The sequence below is a fragment of the Lacerta agilis genome, chromosome 18 (genome assembly GCF_009819535.1).
Source record: "Lacerta agilis isolate rLacAgi1 chromosome 18, rLacAgi1.pri, whole genome shotgun sequence".
Lineage (NCBI taxonomy): Eukaryota > Metazoa > Chordata > Lepidosauria > Squamata > Lacertidae > Lacerta > Lacerta agilis.
The window spans coordinates 1,218,303-1,241,274 of record NC_046329.1 but is presented as its reverse complement, the minus strand read 5'-3'; the positions used below and the strand labels follow the sequence as shown (position 1 = coordinate 1,241,274).

The window sequence follows — 22,972 nt, the reverse complement described above, 5'->3', positions numbered from 1 at the left end:
TCCCCAGGGAGGCAATACTTGTCAGTGATGGCATGCAGATATCCTAGTCAGGGTGGATAAATCTATGATTTTAAAAAAATAAATTGGATTTTTAAAATTTAAATCGGATTTTCAAATTTAAATGTTTTTGGAGAAAAAATCTTTCTAAATAGAGTCTTCTGTTTAAGACATTATAGTCCAAAGGCTATTCATCAGGAAATAAGGATTTCTTTTTAAGTTGTTTATGTGTGCTAAAACTCAGTCTAATGTTGTGTGTGTTTTTTAATGTTTAATCACATCAGTTAACAAACATGGATACTGTTGTAACGTGGGGATCGGGATCGTGATTCAGCAAGTGATTTCAGCTCTGACAGAGCAGGCAGAAGACAGCTTCTTCATGTAACACTCTTTATTCAGACAAACAAGACTGGAGACTGAGGAGAGGGAAGCTACATTTATAGGGACAGTAGAGGATACATTTTGGAGGGAACAATCTCAAGCCATCACAAAGCTGCCTTTTGGTGGGAACCAATAAGACTGAGGATCCAAATGCAGCAACTTGAATGAACCAATAGTAGCTGTTCCTTCTGGAACAGGAAGGCAATTACTTTCCCCTAATTTGAATACAGACAATATGATAACCCTTGAATCAATACACAACAGATACATAGTCTATAATGTTATTGTTTTAGTTAAATAAGTTGTTTAAATGGTTATTAAGGATGTCTCTCATCCTGGGGGGGATTTCTCCCCTTCGCCCCTCAAAATTTGCAAGGGACCGGGGGATCCGTATATATAGATCAGGGTTCAGCAACCTTTCTCAGCCGTGGGCCGGTCCACCGTCCCTCAGACCATGTGGGGGGCCAGACTGTATTGGGATGAACTAATTCCTATGCCCCACAAATAACCTAGACAAGCATTTTTTTTAAAAAAAAGGACACATTCTACTCATGTAAAAACATGCTGATTCCCAGACTGTCTGCGGGCTGGATTTAGAAGGCGATTGGGCCAGATCCAGCCCACAGGCCTTAGGTTGCCTACCCCTGGTATAGATGCTGAGACAGAAAGCGCACACTTCCAAAACTTTCAGTGCACTATCGATTTGTGTGTGCATCAATTATGGAGGCAGACCCAGCCATGTGACCCATAGAATTGTAGAGCTGGAAGGCCCAGGGTCATCTAGCCCACCCCCTCTTAACCCCACCTCCCGGGGCAAACAATGGCCGCCTATCCCTCGACACCCATGTGCCATGCTGAGACGCATGGAAAAAATAACAGAAAGTACCCCTGGGGAGTTTTGCCCTCCCTCATCTCGCAGCTCTCGTTACAGCTCCGAGGAGGAATTTTGCAGACTCTGCCGCGATGCAAAAGAGCCATAAATGTCTTAATCATATGACAGGGAGGTTGCTTGGAAAGTTCAAAACAAAACCATGTACACGCTGAGAGAGAAATCAAATTTTATTTCTGCCGTAAAACAAGTGGACTCCCTTTTGAAGTTGTGAACTGCCCTTCCTTGGAGGTTTTGAAGCGGAGCCTGGGTGGCCCTCTGTCCTGGATGCTTGAGCTGAGATCCCTGCATTGCAGGAGGTTGGGCTAGAGGACCCTTGGGGTTCCTTCCAAGTCTATGATTCTTGGGCCCCCTTTGGCCTGGAACAGCTGCAAGGTTCTTCTGGTGTACTTCTGCACAAAATCATAGAATTGTGGAGTCAATGAAATACTCCTCAACAGTGGGGTAGGAGAGCTTGGGGGGGGGAGAATCCACACATGGAAACTCTTGTGGCCCTTGGGTTTCAGATAGTACATAGGTAGACAAGTCTAAAAATCCTGGGACACAATTTTTCATGGCCCTCTAGCGACTGGTGGCTCGTTTACCAAAAGAAATGTATTAGCACTAACTCTGGAAGTGTAGACTCGATTCTGACCAAACTCGGCGTCCTAGAGCAAAAGATGCATAACTTTAAAATGAACATGCATGCACATGAAAGCTCATACCAAGAACAAACTTAGTTGGTCTCTAAGGTGCTACTGGAAGGAAATTTTTTATTTTTTATTTTGTTTTGACTGTGGCAGACCAACACGGCTACCTACCTGTAACTTTAAAATGAACAGTTTATATCAAATAAAGTAATATTCAGTAATCCATTAGAATACCGTATAATAGTACACAATGAAATTAAAGATCAACAAATAATAATTAAACAGAAATTCACTCTTAATTACATTGATTTCTAAGCTGTAATCAGTAAAAAAGAACAGCAAGTCACAGGGCATAAAATAACAATGCATTTTGAGAAGCAAAGACACAGGCTGAAGGAACAGCAAAATAGACAGGAGCGGATTTCTGATTAATTGTTATTTGCTGGTATATTGACAGTCAGTTTTGCTGTGTGCTATAATATTTTAATGGATTGCTGAATATTACTTTATTTGATATAACTTTTTTATTTAAATTCGTATCTTTTACATACACTCCAACATTTCTCTGATGGAAACAGACGTCCTAAGGAAAAGTGGGACATTCCGGGATCAAATCAAAAGCCGGGATGGCTTCTGTGAATCTGGGACTGTCCCTGGAAAATGGGGACACTTGGAAGGTCTGGAACTCATCTTATGTTTGTAGATGGCTGCGTGTTTCACACATCCTCAGAGAGATGACCAAGAGGAGGGTCATCCAGAAGCTGTCTTCTGTGCCTGAGAGGATGTTCCGTGCTTTTATGTTGAAGGGAATCTCAGATCATGCGCTCCCCCTTTTTTGGTAGTTCTGTTGAGCATAGAGGGATACCGGTAATTTTATCTTCAAATAATGAGTTTCATTTCACTTTTCATTTCCATACCTTCCAACATTTCTCAAACCATCTGTTGAGGACTAGAATCTTGCAGAGTTCCCATGGCACACAGATCAAGGGACCATAGCGCAGGGACAGAGTTTTGCACGCCAGTTGGTGTACGATGCACTGACAAAGCTCAGTTGGGAGACCACAATTAATTTCAGGGTTGCGGGTTCGAGCCTCACCTTGCGCAGAAGATTCCTGTGTCACAGAAGGTTGGACTAGACCCTGGAGGCCCCTTCCAGCTCTGTTGTTGTTGTTGTTGTTCAGTCGTTCAGTTGTGTCCGACTCTTCGTGACCCCATGGACCAGAGCACGCCAGGCACGCCTGTCTTCCACTGCCTCCTGCAGTTTGGTCAGACTCATGTTAGTAGCTTCAAGAACACCGTCCAACCATCTCGTCTTCTGTCGTCCCCTTCTCCTTGTGCCCTCCATCTTTCCCAACATCAGGGTCTTTTCCAGGGAGTCTTCTCTTCTCATGAGGTGGCCAAAGTATTGGAGCCTCAGCTTCAGGATCTGTCCTTCTAGTGAGCACTCAGGGCTGATTTCTTTGAGAATGGATAGGTTTGATCTTCTTGCAGTCCATGGGACTCTCAAGAGTCTCCTCCAGCACCATAATTCAAAAGCATCAATTCTTCGGCGATCAGCCTTCTTTATCGTCCAGCTCTCACTTCCATACATCACTACAGTACTGGGAAAACAGTTTCCGAGGCTCCTAAAAACCCTTATAGGAAAATGATCAGGGAGATGGGTTGTATTGTGGATTATGATTTATAACCAAGGCAGACTAAAAAGACAGACTCTTCTTGATATACGGGGCTATGCTACAGCAAAGTAAAAGTCTAGCAGGAATTTTAAAAAGAGCTGTTGATGGGAAATGAATAAGAAGAAAATAGAAAAAAAATTAAGGACAAAATGCTGAAATGTTTTAAATTTGGAAATGTAATTTAGAAATGGATGTAATATTTACCAGTAGATAAAGGTGTGAAGTGGAACGTCAGTCTGGTGGAGAGGGAAGTCAACTTATACATTTGTATTGTTTGATGTTAATTTGTTAGAAATTTTGACATGTAAGAAAAATTAATTGGCAAAAAGGGGGAATGATTGGGGAGACCATCCTTGCCTCTCCCTCTCCCTCACACAAGCAACTCCCCCCCTTCTCTTCCTCTTTCCTGCCTCCTCTAATGAGTTTCCCAGGGAGGAAGCAGCTGATGAAACTGGCCAGCTCCTTACATAAGCTTTCCCTGCATGCGTTATTGAGGTTGAATCCTGACAAGACAGAAGTACTGTTTTGGGGGGACAGGGGGTGGGCAGGTGTGGGGGACTCCCTGGTCCTTTGTGGGCTAACTGTGCCCCCAAAAGACCAGGTGCACAGCCTGGGGGTCATTTTAGACTCACAGCCATCCACGGAGGAGCAGGTCAATTCTGTTTCCAGGGTGGCTGTCTACCAGCTCCATCAAGACCCTACCTGCCCGCAGACTGTCTTGCCAGAGTGGTCCATGCTCTGGTTATCTCCCGCTTGGACTACTGCAATGCGCTCTATGTGGGGCTACCTTGGAAGGTGACTCCAAAATGACAACTAATCCAGAATGCGACAGACGGACTGGTGACTGGGAGCAGCTGCCGGGAGCATATAACTCCGGTCCTAAAGGATCTTCACTGACTCCCAATACACGTCCGAGCATCACTCAAACTGAGCTTTAAAGACCTAAACGGCCAAAGATTGGAAAATGTTTATTGAATATATGGGGAATTGTGTACACTTGAAAACATCGGCAGCATTAAGATAAATTCAGCAGTATAACTAAGTTTTGATGGGTGTAATAATGGAATACTGAATGGTTTAGTTTATGTAAAACTAGCTGGCCCGGCCACGCGTTGCTGTGGGGTTTTTTGCTTTTTTAAATTCTGACCCCGAAAGTATTCTGGAAGCTCCTGTTTTCGTTCTTCCCTGTCCCTCAGCAACCTTTTTCAGCTGTGGGCCGGTCCACTGTCCCTCAGACCATGTGAATGAACGAATTCCTATGCCCCACAAATAACCCAGAGATGCGTTTTACATAAAAGAACACATTGGTCGGTGGTATTGATCACTTGGGACATGCGAAGTTGCGGCAGCCATTTTAGGTGAGGGCACTTGGGAAATTTTAAAATGCCTGTGAGTGTGCAGCGGCCATTTTAGGTGAGGGCACTGGGCACCTTATGGAGGCCTACTGCGGGCCTTGCTGTGTTTTTTTTTTACTGTAAAAGCGCACCCCCCACAAACACCCCCTCCTCACAATTAACTGGCCCCATGCTCTACGCCATTAAAAAGAGCATTCTCCCCCACCCCAGTCCCAAAATTACGCACCCCAGCGACAAAATCCCCTCAGAGCCGGTCTTACTCACTGCGACCTCTCAGGCAGCCTTCGGCTTATTTCGCTCCCCCCTCTCTTCCGCAACTGCCCTGCCTCCTGCTCCGTCTTTTTTCCACATTTCCACTAAGCAGTTTGTGTCAGAAAGTCCTTGGGTGCTTTCAGATGGCAGTTAGAAAATGGTGGACGGGGCATTATTTGTCAGCGCAGGTCTGATGACGTCAGCAGGCAATCCGCCTTTCTATTGGATGCTGTTGGAGTCTTCATTCCTTTTGCTGGTGAGGTATAATAGGCGCACCACTCCCCCCCCCCTTTATCCTTTATTTTAGGAATAACAGGTGTGGGTTTTTTAAAAAAATTATTATGCCAGATCCTTCCTTGATGGTCAAGTTACGCTTTGTCCTAATTTGATGCTGTTTGGTGCAGCGGTTACAGAGAATATAGGTTTCCGGCGTACACGCAATGGGAACATTTATATATATATAGATAGGCCTATGCAAGGATTTATGATATGCAAAATGAACCATGGAAAGAGAAGAAGGGAAGTCATTGATATTTTAAGGATGTTTGAATGAGTATTCTAAATTGTAAAACAGAAAATTTAATAAAAATTATATAAAAAAAACGAAAGAAATAAAAACCTAAACGGCCTCGGTCCTGTATGCTTGAAGGAGCATCTTTGCCCCCGTTGTTCAGCCTGGACACTGAGGTCCAGCACTGAGGGCCTTCTGCCGTACAAATAATAAAAAATTAACTATTAATACGTTAGCCATATGCCCTACAGCAGGGGCGTAGCAAGGGGGCGTAGGGGACATTCCGCCCCAGTTTCCATAATGGAGGGGGGTGACAAATTATCAAGGAACAATTGCTGCCCCTACTAGGGCGGTTCATAAAAAACTTTTTTTTTGAAAATGCCTTACTATACTAGGGATTATATAGCTATATATGAAATTTCATGCATATCGTTTAATATCTTGACCCTCCTCCACCAAAATAGCTGTTCACTTGGCGGTTTTCCTATGTCGTGAAGGCTGAAATTTCAGTTCAGTGGAGCACTTACTGTTCCAAACCCTAACCCTGTGGAAAGCCATCTGATTAGACTTTAATTTGATTTTGAGATGTTTTTAGGAGGTAATTTAATTATTGTTTGATTTTTATATCAATGTTATGTATTTGATGTTAGTCACCCTGAGCCCGACTTTGGCCAGGGAGGGCGCGATATAAATAAAAGTTTTTTTTATTATTACTTGTTATATTCCTTTGTAAGAAAATATGAAATAACATAAAACCATTTTTGCAGGGGGGGGGGAATCAATGGTGTGTGTGTGACGCACCGGGTACCACCTGACCTTCCTACGCCTCTGGGGGGCGACAATTCCCCCCCCCCCCGGTACCAATTTACCTTGCTACACCCCTGCCCTACAGAGCGATTGGAGATCCCAGGCGGGACCAAAGGCTTCCTCTCTCTTCCATTTAAAAGACAGGAAGTGCATCTTTGCTCCTTCGTCATTCAACCTGATTGCACACGGCTCTCTCAGTGTTCCTTTGTTCATTCATTTATCTATGTCATAAAACTTGATTGTAAAAAGAAAAAAGGAAAGAAACCTTAAAGTTTAGATAAACCAATAAGGGGAAATGGAGAACAGCAAAGAGCAGGTGAGAGAGGGTGCAGCTGATCAACTCGGCTGTGAGCTGAAGTGTCGCATGCGCTGCAACATTGAGTTGCAGCATCAGCTGGATTGTGCTTAATGCCATTGTCAGCCTACATAATTGAACCTTAAACAGAAGTATTCTAAGTGTGTATATATATATGCTAGAGCTGGGTCATCCTGCAATGCAAGGATCTTTTACCCAAGGTGGGGCTCGAACCCACGACCCCGAGATTAAGAGTCTCATGCTCTGCCAACTAAGCTGCATTAGCAACAACATTTTATTATTATTTTTTATATCCCTCCTTCTTCCCAGACAGGGACTCAAGGTGTCTTACAGATAAAAAAACCTAGAGAGAGAGGAACAATAATTAAAAAGCCATTAAGTACTAATTAGAATTAAAACTGTGTCTCTCTGTGTGTGTACTATTAGAACATACAGGTAATTAAAATGAAACTAGCATGGCACCAGCCCCCTCATTAAAAACAGTTAGTTCCCAAAAATCTGTTTGGTCTTCACCTGCCAGTGGAAGGAGAGCAAGGAGGGAGCCAGTCTGGCTTCCCCAGGGAGAGAGTTCCTTAGTTGCCTGGGAGGAGCCGCCACCGAGAAGGCCCCGTCCTGCGTCTCCACCGAGCGGGTCTGAGAGGGTGGCAGGACGGAGAGAAGGGCCTCCCCACAAGATCTCAGAGCCTGGGCAGGTGCTTTCTCCAACATAGCATTTTTATTCCTGCTTTACCCTGGCAGATGCCTTTTTGTAAAAAGCGGTTTGGTTGTCCCTATGAAATTCAGAGAAGCGTGAATCTTGAAGGACAGCTGTGCTTCATTGGGCACATTGTTTCAGAAGGTGCAGATCGCATAGATTCGGGGTTCAAATGCAGACTGAATTGGATTCTCCCCCCCCCAATCCCTGGTCTTGATTTATCGCTGCTGCCAAAGATTCCGACTGCACCTTGGGAAGAACTTCCTGGCGGTGAGAGCCATTCAGCAGGGGGTTGGACTAGATGACCCTGGGGTCCCTCCCAACTCTATGATTCTATGATTCTACTGGAAAATTTAGTACTTAGAAAAGCACTTTCCCCCACTGCTTAATGTCTGAAGATGCTATTGAAGGGGAACGGGGGTGGTCTTCCCTGCAGGAATGTTTCCAGAGTTCTCTCTTACCAAACTGAGGTTCCCATGTGCATCTTTCTGGGCAACGTTTTTTTTTTTTTATTACCTTTTGGCGCCCTGTGGGTGGTGACCTAAACAGCCGCTGTCGTGGGAACGGCGTCACTGCTTCCTCCCATCTACTTAAAAGGTTTTGATTGGCTAAATTTAGTCCCCAGCGCTCAATAAGACAGAACAGGACCTGAAGAGGATTTTTTTTTTTTTAAGCAGTGATTCGGAACCCACCGCCGGAAATGGAGCTGTTTGATTTGCAACAGATTTGTATATTTCAAATCATAGAATTGTAGAGCTGGACTGGATACCCAAGGCTCATCTAGTCCAGCTCCCTGCGATGCGGGAAATACAGCTAAGGGAGAGATTTGTGTGCCAGCTGCCCTGTGGTGCTGTGTTTCTACTTGCGATGAGTTTCCCCCACTTTGGGGATCATGGAAGAAAAGTCACTCACCCCCTGCTGTGGTACAGCCCCTTCTTGTCACCCTAAGGCTGTACCAGTACACAACAGATGTTTGTTTGTTTTTTGAGATACTCTTAATGTTTGTATAATGGTTTAGGTTTTTTCCCCCTAATTGCTTTGCTCTCATTTGCTGCCTTGGGTCAACTTTAGGAGGAAGGGTGAAAGAAAATTTAAAATAATAATTTTCAGATTTTGCAAAGGGGCTGTTAACGGCAAGTCAGAAAAAACCCTTTATTCAAGGTTTATAATTGCTGCATGTCAGGCTATGGGTGCAGATCTCTACAGGCAGGTGGAGGACAACAATCAAGAGTCTGAAACTAGATGGCGGCTGCAGAGATGTTTTGCTGAAAGAATCAGGACAGATAAAGGAAAGCAATTTTCCACACAGCGTAGAGTTAACCGTGGAACTCACTGCTGCAGGAAGCAGCGACAGCCAACTTGGATGGCTTTAAGAAGGATTGGACTAATTCATGGAGGAGAGGGCTATCGATGGCTACTAGCCGTAGTGGTGATGCTCTGTCTCCAGCCAGTCTCTTCTCATGTTCCTATGGAACCTCCCAGTCCAGAGGCAGTCTATCTGTATCCCTAGGTTCTTAGGGTATTTGGCCACTTTGAGAACAGGATGCTGGACTGGGTGGCCATTGGCCTGATCCAAGATCTTTTTGATGCTCTGACAAACGGTCCTGCCCTACCCCCCCCGAGCTTGTAAAGGCAAAATGCCACCCACGCTTTTCATTTTCACTAGAAGTCTGGTTTTGGGGAAGTAAGTGTCTATGCAAGAAGTCCATGTTAAATTGGGCAACCTGATTTTGCAGTACATGATTGAAACCTGCAATAAAAACCCCCAAAGACATCTGGAAGTTTCCTTCTTCATTAGGGCTGGGTGGTACCTGGTAACATATATCAGCAGCTTAAATACCTCCATATACTGATAAATCACAATGTCTGGAATGCATCATGGCTGCTTCCTCCTCCCTATCTCAAATTGTCTGAAACTGGCATCTCCATCTGAATGTCATACTGGTTTCAGACAATTTATCAATATACCAGCCCAGCTCTACTCTTCTGTGTTTTTGTGTGCATAAAATCATACTTTTTATTTTCTTTACCCTACAAAGCTGCCTCCATCTGCCTCAAATTGCAATGGGCCGGAAAAAGATCCAGATTAGTCGGATTTTGGACCAAAGGAATCGGCAGGTGAGCACCTTTTTAAAAGCAAAAGCAAAAACCAGTAGCAAAGGGGGCTGTAGAGACTGGACCAAGGAGAGGAAGCCTGCCTCAGGCCCAAGGTCTGAATGTGGGCCCCCAAAGCTCTCTGCCCGGCCCTCAGGGAATCAGGCCACACCTCCTCACATAGCCACACCCCCTCTCCCAGCAGGGAGCAGCTGCTGCATTGCGTGGGGTTGGGATGGATGACCCCTGGGTGTCCTGTCCGACTCTGCGGTTCCGCCACTCTTCCCTTCCAGGTCACATTCACCAAGAGGAAGTTTGGGCTCATGAAGAAGGCGTACGAGCTCAGCGTCCTGTGCGACTGCGAGATCGCCCTCATCATCTTCAACAGCGCCAACCGGCTGTTCAGTACGCCAGCACAGACATGGGACAAAGTGCTTCTCAAATACACAGAGTATAGCGAGCCCCACGAAAGCCGGACCACTGCGGACATCCTGGAGGTGAAAGCAGTTTACCTATCTGCTTGTTCATAGAATCCTGGACATCCTAGAATTGCAGAGCTGGAAGTGGACCCCCGAGGGTCATGCGTAGTCCAGTGTTTTTCAACCACTGTTCCGCGGCACACTAGTGTGCCGCGAGATGTTGCCTGGTGTGCCGTGGGGAAAAATTCCAGCCAGAATATCAGCTTTGTGTTCAGCCAAACAGGCCCTGGTTGCAACACTGAATAAAGTATTTTATAATTTTTCATATTTCTGTTTACTTACTATTTCATAATAAAGTAATATCAAATACTTTCTTTGTGTTATTTGATTCCTATTCAAGAGGAATTACTTTATATAGTCAATATAGGCACAGAGTTAATTTTTTTTAACATTTTCTAATGGTGGTGTGCCTCGTGATTTTTTTCCTGAAACAAGTGTGCCTTGCCCAAAAAAGGTTGAAAAACACTGGATCTAGTCCAACCCCCTGCAACGCAGGAATTTGAAAGTTGTTCGAAATGTTTTTCTGCCATTGTCTTTAATGCTGTAGCCCACCCTGTGCGCTGCGTTCACTAACACCATCCACTTCAATGCACCCTTTCCCCTAAATATATGCATTTTTGCAAACCTCGGTTGCAAATCTCGAGGGATGGCTGCGTTTCGGTTTTTTGTACCATTCCGGAAAGGGCAAATTTGGTAGATGTTTGTCTTTAAATGTAACTGAATCACTCACATTCATAGTCTTAACGGAGAGAACACAAACTGAGACATTTGGAAACGTTGCCAAACAGCGCACATTTCTGGGCACCTTTTTACTTTATCTCTCTTTGCATTAATATAACCTGTGAGGTCGTTAGATGGGCCCCCTCCTTATTTACTAAGTGGCATTGATTAAGGCACTGCAAAAAATCGAATAAAAGAGCAATATCGTGCATGCCATCTATTGAGAACACCTTTTCCTGTTCTTGCTGTCTTATCCTCCTGGCCACATTTGTGGGATGTGAAACCTCGTTTGCAATTAGGGTCCAGTATTATTTAGGGGAGGGTGGGTGTTTCTCATGGGGGGGTCACATGATTGTTGTTGACTGTTTGCCCCCCCCCAAACTCCTGCTCTGTCGCCTGCACTCTGTAGACCCTGAAACGGAAGGCTTGGTCTGAAGGTCCGACCTGGATCTGGAAGAAGCTCTGGAGCCAGCGAGGAAGAAACTGAGGCGATTTGGCGAGGGTTGGGACCTCACGCTGGCCCAACCCAAGCTCTGTGTGAGTAACAGCTTTTAGGGAGAGAATGGGCACAGGATTCAGACCGTTGATACTGCCTACACTATCAGCTAACTTCTGGGTTTCAGGCAACAGGCGATTCCAGCTCTGCCTGGAAATATTTATTTCAAAGCATTTCTGAACCACAACATGCTTTAAATACTAGGTGCTAAGTTATACTCAGAGTAGAGTCCTTGAAATCAATAGACTTTTGTCCTTCATTTGCTTCATTTTGCTCTATTCCCCATCATGCATAAACCACCTGATTGCAAAGACAAACTCTAAGCGGTTTACAAAAGCATTAAAACAGGCTTCCTCAAACTCGGCCCTCCAGATGTTTTGAGACTACAATTCCCATCATCCCTGACCACTGGTCCTGCTAGCTAGCGATCATGGGAGTTGCAGGCCAAAAGCATCTTGAGGGCCGAGTTTGAGGAAGGGGTCGGAATGGGCCAATATATATGTGGACTGGAGCAAGTGGCTTTTCTTCTTTAAGTCTTCAAAGTTCTTAACCCAGCTCAAGGTTGTCCTCTGAACCAGCCAGATGTTTAACTGAGAATCAATCACAGCCAGTGCATTATTTGAAAAATAAGACTTCAGAGCCATCTGGCCCCAAAATGGCAAGTAGACTTTCTGTTTTGGGGACTGCATCCTTGGTTTGAAGAGTCATTTGGCACCTAGCTTATATCTGAGTTTCTAACAGTGCATGCAACAGTATTTATGGGTTTGTAAAAGCTGGACCATGCCTGGCTCCTTAAACGCAGAGTGCAGACTCTCTTGGCTTCCAGAGCTGGCTGGTTGCAGGTGAGAGAACACCCCATCCAGATATTCCCCGGGTTCCGAGTTCAAGAGGCAGCCCCAATTCTCAGCACCACCTTTCCTTGCTTAAAGTTCTTTGTTGCTCCATCTTCCTTTCAGTCTGCACCTTCCCCCTCCATCCTGGAAGGGGGGTCGATGAGGACTCCCCCTCTGGGAGCGAAGGTGGGGCAGGCGGCCCCCGGGAGTCCCCTCTCCAGCAGAGCCACCTGCCAGCCCTCCCTAAGCACGCCACCCCTCCAGTGCGGTCTCCAACGCCCCTGGGAACAGGTATGTTGTGACCGCAGCAAGAGACCCTCATGGGCTGGGATTGGGGTCTGGGGCGGGTGCTTCCGAAACTCACCTGGGCACACCAGGACCTGGCAGAGAGCAGGGTTCGAATTCTCACTCATCCATGAATCTCACAGGTTGGTTGGTTGTTGTTGGGATTGAAGGAGGGAGAGAACCACGTAAGACACCTTCAGCTCCATGAAGGGAAAGGGAAAGGGACCCTTGACGGTTAGGTCCAGTTGTGTCCGACTCTGGGGTTGCGGCCCTCATCTCACATTAATGGCCAAGGGAGCCGACGTACAGCTTCCAGGTCATATGGCCAGCATGACTAAGCCGCTTCTGGTGAACCAGAGCAGCGCACGGAAACACCATTTACCTTCCTGCCAGAGCGGTACCTATTTATCTACTTGCACTTTGACGTGCTTTCGAACTGCTAGGTTGGCAGGAGCTGGGACCGAGCAACGGGAGCTCACCCCGTCATTGCGGGGATTCGAACCGCCAACCTTCTGATCAGCAAGTCCTAGGCTCTGTGGTTTAACCCACAGCGCCACCCGTACAATAGATCGACATACAAACATTTTAAAACTTTTTAAATAGCTGTTCAGCTGTTTTCACTAATGGTCTTGCTGTTTTCGTTTTGCACACTGCTTCAAGTGGCAGGGTTTTGCTTCATTTTTATTTTATTCTGCGAACTGCCCTGAGATATTTTGAGGAAGGGCAGTATGTTGTTGTTGTTGTTGTTTAATTAAAACCAAGCAGCGTAAAAATTCCATGAGATTAAAAAAAAGAATGTGGATCATGTTTATTTATAATAATAATAATAATTATTATTATTATTATAGCTAATTTTAATTATTTCCCCCCCCCCATAGTTTAAATTGCTGGTCTTCCTGGTCTCTTCTATTCTTTTGGTAAACGGCTCATTTAGAAATAATAAGAAAATTAAAAAAATATTGTCCAGTAGCACCTTAGAGACCCGACTAAGGTTGTCCTGGGTGTAAGCTTTCGTGTGCTTATTCTCCAGATACAAATGCTTCATTTAGAGTTCCTTTTCACAACCAAGCGTAATATGAATTTTACAAAATAATAAAAAATGAAGCGTAAAAGTTCCTGGAGCTGGGAGCCCCTCACCTGTCCTGCTTTTCTGCCCCTGCAGGGATGGGCTACCCTCTCTTCTCCCACGGCAACCTGGGCCGGGCATTGTCGAGCAAGCCCCCTGCTCCTCTTTACCTGGGGACTGACCCCCGCCGAGGGGAAGGACCCCTGTCTGCCGGCAGGAGCCACGTGGTGTCGGCCGTGAGTAGACCGTAGATCGTGGCTCACGAAGCCTCCGTCTCCTGGGTGGGGTGCTTTCTGGGGATGCCGAGGTTGGGCACCTGCCTGCAGTGGGGTGGGGGAGAGGCGAGGTAAGAATAATAGAATCGTAGACTTGGAAGGGACCCCCAAGGGCCATCCAGTCCAACCCCCTGCAATGCAGGAGTCTCAGCTAAAGCATCCGGACAGATGGCAGCCCAATCTCTGCTGAAAATCCCCAAGGAGAGTCCACAACCTCCCGAGGGAATGTGTTGTACTGTTGAACAGCTCTTCTTTCTGATGTTTAGTCGGAATCTCCTTTCTTGTAACTTGAAGCCGTGGGTTCGAGTCCTACCCTCCAGAGCAGGAGAAAATAAGCTTGCTCTTGACAGCTCTTGAGATATTTGAAGATGGCTCTCCTATCTCCTCTCAGTCTCCTCTTTTCCAGGCTAAACATACCCAGCTCCTTCAACTGTTCCTCATCAGGCTTGGTTTCGACCCTTGATCATCTCGTTCACCCTCCTCTGCACACGTTCCTTGTTAAACTGGCCTGCCCAGAACTGGGCACAGGACTCCAAGTGATTGTTACTTCCCTTGATCTGGTCACTAGACTTCTGTAGATGCACCGCCCTTTTGATTCTTACATTTGTTCCTATTCATAAGCAAGGGGGCCACCACCTAATGAGTGCAGCCATTCGACATTTTCCACCTAGCCTCGCATTGCGTACACTAAGCTGCCCGTCCTGATGATTCCACACCGCATGGGGTCAGACTGGATGACCCTTGGGTCCCTTCCAGCTCTACAGTTCTATGACTGAGCCTAGGAGATTGTGTGCCTAGTGTTTCAGGCAGGGGGTGTTCCCAGCCCTGCCTGGAAGGGCATGCCCCACCCCACTGTGCTGCTATGGTCCTTTCCCCAGTGGGGACTTTGGTCTAACATTTCAGTGGGGCTCTGTGAAGGGCCCTGCAGTCCCCTTTAGTGTTAACTCCAACTTTGAATGGCGCGACCACTGAGTGGCAGACTCCTGTGACCCTGGATTATCTCCCCGCACAGCGTTCCTTGTACCCTGGACTTCAGAGCACGAGTCCCACCTTGTCTGCAGGAAGCAGCTGTCTCCCAGGGCACGGGCTGCCAGGCTACTACTCCCTCTCCTCTAGAGACCCAGGTATGGTTTTGGTCAGCCATCAGGCGTCATCTTGCTGAGAGCACTAGGGAGGGAGCTGTGGAACTCCTGTCCTCAGGGTCAGACCTAATCCCTTGTGAGCTTCTGGGAGCTGTAGCTTGCCACCTCCTTCCTGAGCCCTGTTGGGGTGCAGAGCAGAGTAAGCCGCCTTAAATCTCTCACCCAGCTAGCTCAGTATTGCTGACACAGACTGGCAGCGTCTTTCTGGGGTTTCGGACCTTCCCAGCCTTACCTGAAGAGACTGCTGGGAACAGAACCCAGGACTCTCTGTGTGCAAAGCCTATGCCCTTCCGCTGAACTGCAACTCTTCCCTTAAAAGTTCCTAGTGCTCATTGTTCTTAATCATACGTAGGCAAACTAAGGCCCGGGGGCCGGATGCGGCCCAATCGCCTTCTCAATCCGGCCCACAAACAGTTCGGGAATCAGTGTGTTTTTACATGAGTAGAATGTGTCCTTTTATTTAAAATGCATCTCTGGGTTATTTGTGGGGCATAGGAATTCATTCATTCCCCACCCAAAAATATATAGTCCAGTCCCCCACAAGGTCTGAGGCACAGTGACTGGCCCCTGCTGAAAAAGTTTACTGGCCCCTCTTCTAAATAAAGACTGGAGCAGAGGGAGAGGAAGTGGGGGAAGGAAGGAAGGAAGGAAGGAAGGAAGGAAGGAAGGAAGGAAGGAAGATTCAGAAACCAATTTGGAGAAAGACGTTGCCCTGTAATTGTGGATATAATGGAGAAAACTCTATTCCAAAAGTTTTAAACGTGGGGGAATCCCCACCAAACATGAATAAATGAACCCAACTTTCCTCAGCCCTCCCAACATAAAGGGAAAAGAGAGGGGCTAATTTTTGCCAGCCTGACTGCTAATTACCAAAATCAAGATCTTCTTTTACCAGCCACTCATGGAGGGGCTATGTTATGTAATACGTATGAATGTTGAATGTGTTAAGTGTATGTCTAGAGTCAATGGATAAATAGATGTTCTGATGGATGAATGTTTAATGGTTATTGGATTTGGATTTGTTTAAAAACGAGTAGCAGACCCACACTGAGAGCCAGTGTGGTGTAGTGGTTAAGAGTGGTAGACCCGTAATCTGGGGAACCGGGTTCGCATCCCCGCTCCTCCACATGCAGCTGCTGGGTGACCTTGGGCTAGTCCCACTTCTCGGAAGTCTCTCAGCCCCACTCACCACACAGAGGAAGGGAAAGGAGAATGTGAGCCGCTTTGAGACTCCTTCGGGTAGTGAAAAGCGGGATATCAAATCCAAACTCTTCTTCTTCCCAGTGTCCCTCTTTTCCAGGGACGGTCCTGGATTTACAGAAGCCATTCCAGTTTCTGATTTGATCCCAGAATGTCCCACTTTTCCTTAGGGCATCCCTATTTCCAATGGCAAAATGTTGGAGGCAATGGTAGGATGTCCCTATTATCCTCGGAAAAATGTGGGTGGGTATGGAATAGGGCGCCTGTATTTTCATCAGATAAATGTTGGAGAATGTCCCTATTTTAATTGGAGAAATGTTGGAGAGTATGCAATAGAATTGGTTTAAAAAAAAAAAAGATTCAGAGCAGATAATAGGAAGAGCCTGATTCACACATAGTTTCATAGTTAAACTGTGGAACTCCCTCCCACAGGAGGCAGTGATGGGCACCAACCGGGATGGTTTTAAAAGAGGATTGGATGGGGAGAGAGCTATTGATAACTGGTAGCCACAATGGCAATGCTCTGCCCCCACGGCAATGATGCTTCCGAACCCCAGTTGCTGGAACCTCAGGGAAGGAGAATGCTCTGGTGCTCAAGCCCCGGTTGTGGGTTTTGCAGTATTGACCGGCTGCTGTGAGGACAGGGTGCTGGGGCACTTCTGGTGGCCTTACAGAGAGAAAGGCAAGGTTGGGCAGCAGCAGCAGCAGCCCACAGCCCAAAATGTTTCCCCCTCCGCTAGCCCACAGGAGGTTTCATGTCCCAGCTGAGATCACGGTTGCTTCCCTGCCGTCTCCAGAGACCCTCAAATCCTGACCGTCTTCTCCTTTCCCCAACAAATGTACTGCAGAGTTTGCCCCTGGCGACGGACCTTCTTCGCACGCCTTCGGCCTGCAGGCAAGCGCAGTGTCCACTTGGCCACACCGAGAGATGTCCGCCGCCTCCCACCCAGCGCTGGGGTAAGAGAGAACGGGGGACGGGGAGAAAGGGCCTAGGCAGCGACCCACAACCTGGAAGTGGGAGTGTGTGTGACAGAGATAACCATATAAGCCATGGGGTTATAGCCTGCTGAAGAGTCATTTACCAGTGTGGTGTAGTGGTTAAGAGCGGTAGACTCGTAATCTGGGGAACTGGGTTCGCGTCTCCGCTCCTCCACCTGCAGCTGCTGGGTGACCTTGGGCTAGTCACACTTCTCTGAAGTCTCTCGCCCCACTCACCTCACAGAGGAAGGGGAAGGCGAATGTGAGCCGCTTTGAGACTCCTTTGGGTAGCGATAAAGAGGGATATCAAATCCAAACTCTTCTTCTCTTCTTCTTTATTCATTTGTTGAAGATATTTATACATACTGCTACTCATAACAAGAAGCAAACGATGACAACAGCAAACAAAAATCAAGAGAGTGAAAGCAAAACTGTAAAATAGGCACGCAGGATGAGCACTCTTGTGTGTGGGTTATAGTAGCAATGTCCAAATAAAGGATATTAGTATTGACTGATCATAGAATTGTCAGGTTGGAAGGGACCCCCAGGGGCCATCTAGTCCAACCCCATTATGCAGTAGAGTTCCAGATTTGCCAGCCTTGCGGCAAACATTGTCTTGAGAAATGATGTCCCCGCTGTATATGTCAGAAAGGAAAGCCCAGCCATGTGAAAAGTGTTTGGAGGTTCTAGCCATGTTGAAATCTCAAATTGCGCCTTGTTTTCTCCATTCTAGCTGTTTTCCAGAGTGAGTGGCGCCAATTGTCCTGCATAAGATTTGGGGCTGTTTTCCAGTGAACTGCAATAGCTATTTGTTCCACCAAGATAATAGACAAGACCAGTCCTTTTCTCTCTCCCCTCTCCCCAATAGATTTGATAAAAGTTTGAAAAGGTCGAAGAAAGTAATGTAAATAAAAACACAAAGGATGTGGGTGGGAGAAAAGGAAAGGGGGGAGAGAGGTTTTTTTGGGGGGGATGACTCTGCAATTCAAGGAGAAATTTAGGAACACCCCTGCACCATTGAAATGTGGAAGTCTACCACAGCATAGCTGTCAACTTTTCCCTTTTCTTGCGAGGAATCCTATTTGGAATAAGGGAATTTCCCTTTAAAAAAGGGGAAAGTTGACAGCTATGCTACCACAGGTAAAGTTCTCAAAACGCCTCTGTGAGCCTGGATAGCTCATCTGCTTAGACCATGTTGCTGATAAGGCCAAGGTTGCAGGTTCGATGCCCGTCAGGGACAGCTGCCCATTCCTGCATTGAAGGGGGTTGGGCTAGATGACCCTCAGGATCCCTTCCAACGCTACAATTCTGATTCTATGATCTCAAGCATTCCCTGTCAGTGAGACAGGAGTGCCCTCTTGGGCGAGGTTTTGCTGCCACCTTGTGGCACCTTTGTTCAATGATGCCTTTGAGTCTCAGGCCCTACTTCTGCATCCTCATTTTCTAAGCGGCCAGGAGTCACAAATCAAAGGGCCCATTCTCAGCGACATCCCTTGAGATTTATGTGTGTCTTTGGAACCATCTGCGCGTTTGAGGATGGGAGCTGAAGTTGCAGGCTGGGGGGGGGGGCACCCAGAAGGTTTCGTTCGGCCAAGTTTCACTCTGAGTACCCTCCCTGAAATGAGCGGGCCGAAGCTGTTTATCTCTGCCCATGTGCTCTGATTAGAACCAAGAATGGAAACCAATCCTTTGCTGCCTAGCCCAATTGCCAGTGCCCTTTAGCCACGAAAGCTGCACAGGAGCCTCCATGTGCAAGAGCAGTCTACCCCAGAACATACGGTTCTTAGGGACAAGGAGCCAGCAATCCAGAAAGCCAACAGGTGCCTTGCTTGCCTTTCAAATAAGAATGTTGGGAACCACTATCGTCCCCCCCCCTCTTTTCTTGTATTCCCTGCAGAGCAATGGGCCGAATTGGCGACCAGCCCGCACTAGTCTCTGGCTCGCCTCCCCTGCGCACGCCCATCAGTGTCAAGTCCGAACGGGCTTCCCCGACAGCCCCGTGTGCCTCGACTGCCCCCCAGGCCTCTCAGAGCGCCCGCCCTTCGCTTGCTGATGTCCCCGTGGACCTACACTCCCGAGACGACTACATCAAGGCTTACCATTACTCTCTCCTCCTCTCCCGCCCTCTGGCAGACGAGCAGAGGCACCCCAGCGTCCCCACACGTCGCCCACAACCTACTATGGATGAGTGGCAGAGATAGTGGCATGCTCAACGTGTTCACATGTACGGGTGGAGCGAGGGAGGGAGCATCTGCCTGGATGTGGTTGTGTGAATGTGTGAGAGCAGACTTTCTGTGGCCTTGAGCGTTCACAGGGAGTTTTCTGCAAGGATTTGGGGGAGCAGGCTAGCTTCTCACACGCACAAAATGAAAACAGTTCCAGTGGGTTGTTTAGCCAATGGAGACCCATTGGCATTAATACAAATACAGTAATTCATGTCATTTAATTGCAAGGGGTTTCAGCCAATAATCGTCCTCCTCAGAACAGATCCTTTGAAACGAATCCATACGGCTCGCTTTGTTCTATTAATTGCAGGGGTCGACTCTGAGTAGGAAGTCATTGGATGAAACCCAGTGGATTTGCTCTGGACATTTTGCCTCTTATCTCAGCTTCGGCAAATGTTAGAAACGTGCTCCCAATTTTAAAATTAAAGCTGGGGATTTGGAGGTTGCAGTTCATTGGGGGGGGGTGTGACTTCCCCTCCTTGCCCACCCCTCGTGGGCACCCATAGGTGGGGCAATTTGGGAAAGCAACTGAAAGGAAAAAAAAGGGATTGTTGTTTCCCCACTGCCTGTTTCATCTAAATCTCCAGAGATTTGGGAGGAAAGTCCCCCCTTGAAAATAAAAATAAAAAGTGATTGACAGCAGATCTCAGGATTTATGCATAAATCACTTGCGGAATTACTGGCAGCAAGCTCTGGTGAGGTCCCCTGGCTTAGAAAAAGGGTTGAGAGGAAAGCCACAAAGGAGGACTATCGCTGGCTTCTTGCTCCAGCAGCTAAATGGAACCTCACTGTGCAAGGGCAGTATACCTCAGAATACAATGGACGATACCTTTGGTAAGTTTTCTTGTTTTTGAGATAAGAAGGAGAAGACCAGGGAGCCAGGAAGGGAATCCTCGAACCAGAGTCAGTTTGCAACACGGCGAAGAGATTGTATCCACCCCAAAAGTAAATAAATAAATGACTGAGCATGTAAATCTTGAACACTGCAGGTGTGTCCTGCATTGGAGTCCGTGGATGTAGTAAATAAACAAACAAACGTTTTGTGCTGCGGGGAGAAACACAGGTAAGCCCCACCCCATCACATGACATGGCATGCACACACTATTCGGATGGCAATTCCCATCAACTTTGGGGGTGGGCAGACCCCTCAAATATTTTATTGGGGGGGGGGAGGCGTCGAAGAGACCTCGGCCCCTAGGAGTTGGCTCCTATGCACAGAAGACAAAATCAGGATTGAATATTACCTTAACAGAACTGGGTAAAAAGTAGCAAAATGAATTTCAAGAGGGACAACAAATGTTAGGTTCTTCACTTAGGCTGGGGGAAAAACCAGATGCACAATATAAAATGGGGGACAACAGCTGGCTTGCCAGTAGTATAAGGGGAAATGATATTGGGGTCTTGGTGAACCACCAGCTTAACATGAGTCCACAGTGTGATGCAGCAGCAAAAAAAAAATCTAATGCCATTCTAGGCTGCATCCGTAGAAGTCTAGCGTCCAGATCAAGGGAAGTCATAGTCCCACTCTATTCTGCCCTGGTCAGGTCACACCTGGAGTCCTGTGTCCAATTCTGGGTGCAACAATTTAAGAAGGGTGTTGACAAGCTGGAAGGTGTGCAGAGGAGGGAGAATGAGATCATCAAGGGCCTGGAAACTCAGCCTGCTTTCAAAGGAAGCAATGGACACCAAAAATGCAGTTATTGAATATCTTGTTGTAAACCTCTTTGAGGTTTATTTAAAACAATGAAAAGGTGTAGAAAATTCTTTCCAGTAGCACCTTAGAGACCAAGGTGCTACTGGAAAGAATTTTCTATTTTCTTTCGACTGTGGCAGACCAACACGGCTACCCACCTGTAAATGAAAAGGTGTGTAAATGTTATGAAACCAATTCCACCCCCTAAGAAAAAAAAATGGCTAGCAGGGGGATGTTTTTTTGGGGGGGGGGAATAAACCTCGGGTACATGCCTCGAGAAATGACAAAGAGGGGAGGAAATTTGACAAGCCAGTTGCCTTGAATAATAGCAGGGCATCTCCTGTTTTCTAGAGAGGGTTTGCTGATTGGCATGCTCTCATTAACATATATGCAAATTGGGCCAATCCTAGACTGCACAATTCTTGGCTGGGGGTTGTTTGCATGAAGTCTGGGTTTGCTATGGCAACCGGCCGGTTTTGAATAGAGCCACACAGAGAGAGAGGTTCACAGTCAGGGTAATGTGTGTGTGTGTGTGTGTGTGTGTGTGTGTGTGTAAGAGGAACTGTCAGGTTGAAACCCTATTTGAAAAACAATTTCTGCATAAATGCACTACATCGAAGCTAAATTTTGCTATCAGTACTTCGTCTGTGGTTTGTTTTGTTTTTAATTTTAAATGATATCAAATCTGGAACATAAAAAGCTGGTTTCCATTGCGAGTCAGGCCATTGGTCCAGCTAGCTTAGTATTGCCTGCACTGACTGGAAGCATCTCCTTGGAGCAGTGGAGGGGACCCTTTCCGCAGGCCGGCCTGGAGTTTAAAAAGTGGATTTCCCCCTAAACATTAGGAAGGACTTCCTGCTAGTGCGATCTGTTCCACGGTAGAATGGAAGGTGGGGAACTCTCTGCTACTGGATATTTTTTAAACAGAGGCTAAAGATTCCCTGAATCTGTTGTGGGTTGGAGTAGATGACCCTTTGGGGCTCCTTACACCTTGCTTCTCCATTTCCAGATTTGATCCATTAAAACACCTACAATTAACCAACCAGAGTGTCTTTAACTGGCAAACAGCCCTGATAGATTTTTTTTTTTAATTATCATTTGTTTTTGTTGTGGCTGAACTGAATGCAAAAGGAAAGTTGGTAGATTTGAGGGCCTTACAAGGTAAAGGTACTCCTGACCGTTAGGTCCAGTCGCAGATGACTCTGGGGTTGCACGCTCGTCTCGCTCTATAGTAAAACTGTGACCAAACGAAGATTTGTGGCTACCTCAAGTCATCTTCCCCGTGTCTTCCCTTACCTCTGCTCTCACTTTCCTTAACATCCTGCCTCATGAAGGGTTCTGGAGAACTGAAGGTTGCTCACTGTTTTGAGATATTTCAGGCCAGTGTCCATTCTGGTCCTGTTCTCAGAGTAGCCAACCAGATGCCTGTGAGAAGCTTGCATGCAGGACATGTGTGCAAAAACACAACACAATTTCACAACAACTACAAACTGGCAAGTCCCTGGTTTGAATGTCGCCTCCTCCCAAACTCACTTCGGCAAACTACTCTCTTGGCGCCCTTTGCAACACAGAAGATAGTATACTGATTTACTTTGTAAGGGCTGGGATGTGGAATGTGTTGAATGCTTGGAAGAGCCCATATAAATGTTCAGTATCATAACATGTGCATGAGCAAAGAGAAAAACAAATTGTAAACAGGGGAAACACATGGCCACAAAATACAGCATGTGGTTTTTTATGTAAAGCTTAAGATAAGCTGTTAATGAATGGTTTATCTATAAACTTTACAAAGAAATTGCCACAGATTGTACTTCTTGTGTTTCACGGCTATGGGACCCTGCTGTTGGCAACATTTTCTATCTCAACAGAGCAAACGCATCTGAACCTGCCAACTGAGACTTACATTTCATGCATCTGTTGAAATGGACTCAACAATCTGTAATAAAACCTGTTAGGTTTTTAGATGCCACAAGACTCTT

The 22,972-nt window shown here is 46.5% G+C and overlaps 1 protein-coding gene across 1 annotated transcript in view; it reads left to right on the top strand.

The window, feature by feature from the left end:
- MEF2B (myocyte enhancer factor 2B) overlaps nucleotides 1-19,656 on the top strand; it is a 31,622-nt gene extending 11,966 nt beyond the window's left edge. Inside the window, exons 2-9 of the mRNA XM_033136862.1 lie at nucleotides 9,547-9,625; nucleotides 9,895-10,098; nucleotides 12,099-12,138; nucleotides 12,253-12,420; nucleotides 13,577-13,716; nucleotides 14,768-14,879; nucleotides 16,946-17,054; nucleotides 18,973-19,656. Coding sequence (XP_032992753.1) covers nucleotides 9,572-9,625; nucleotides 9,895-10,098; nucleotides 12,099-12,138; nucleotides 12,253-12,420; nucleotides 13,577-13,716; nucleotides 14,768-14,879; nucleotides 16,946-17,054; nucleotides 18,973-19,276 — 1,131 coding nt within the window. The 5' untranslated portion in view covers nucleotides 9,547-9,571 and the 3' untranslated portion in view covers nucleotides 19,277-19,656. The remainder of the gene's footprint in view (nucleotides 1-9,546; nucleotides 9,626-9,894; nucleotides 10,099-12,098; nucleotides 12,139-12,252; nucleotides 12,421-13,576; nucleotides 13,717-14,767; nucleotides 14,880-16,945; nucleotides 17,055-18,972) is intronic.
- Nucleotides 19,657-22,972: the final 3,316 nt, after the last annotated feature.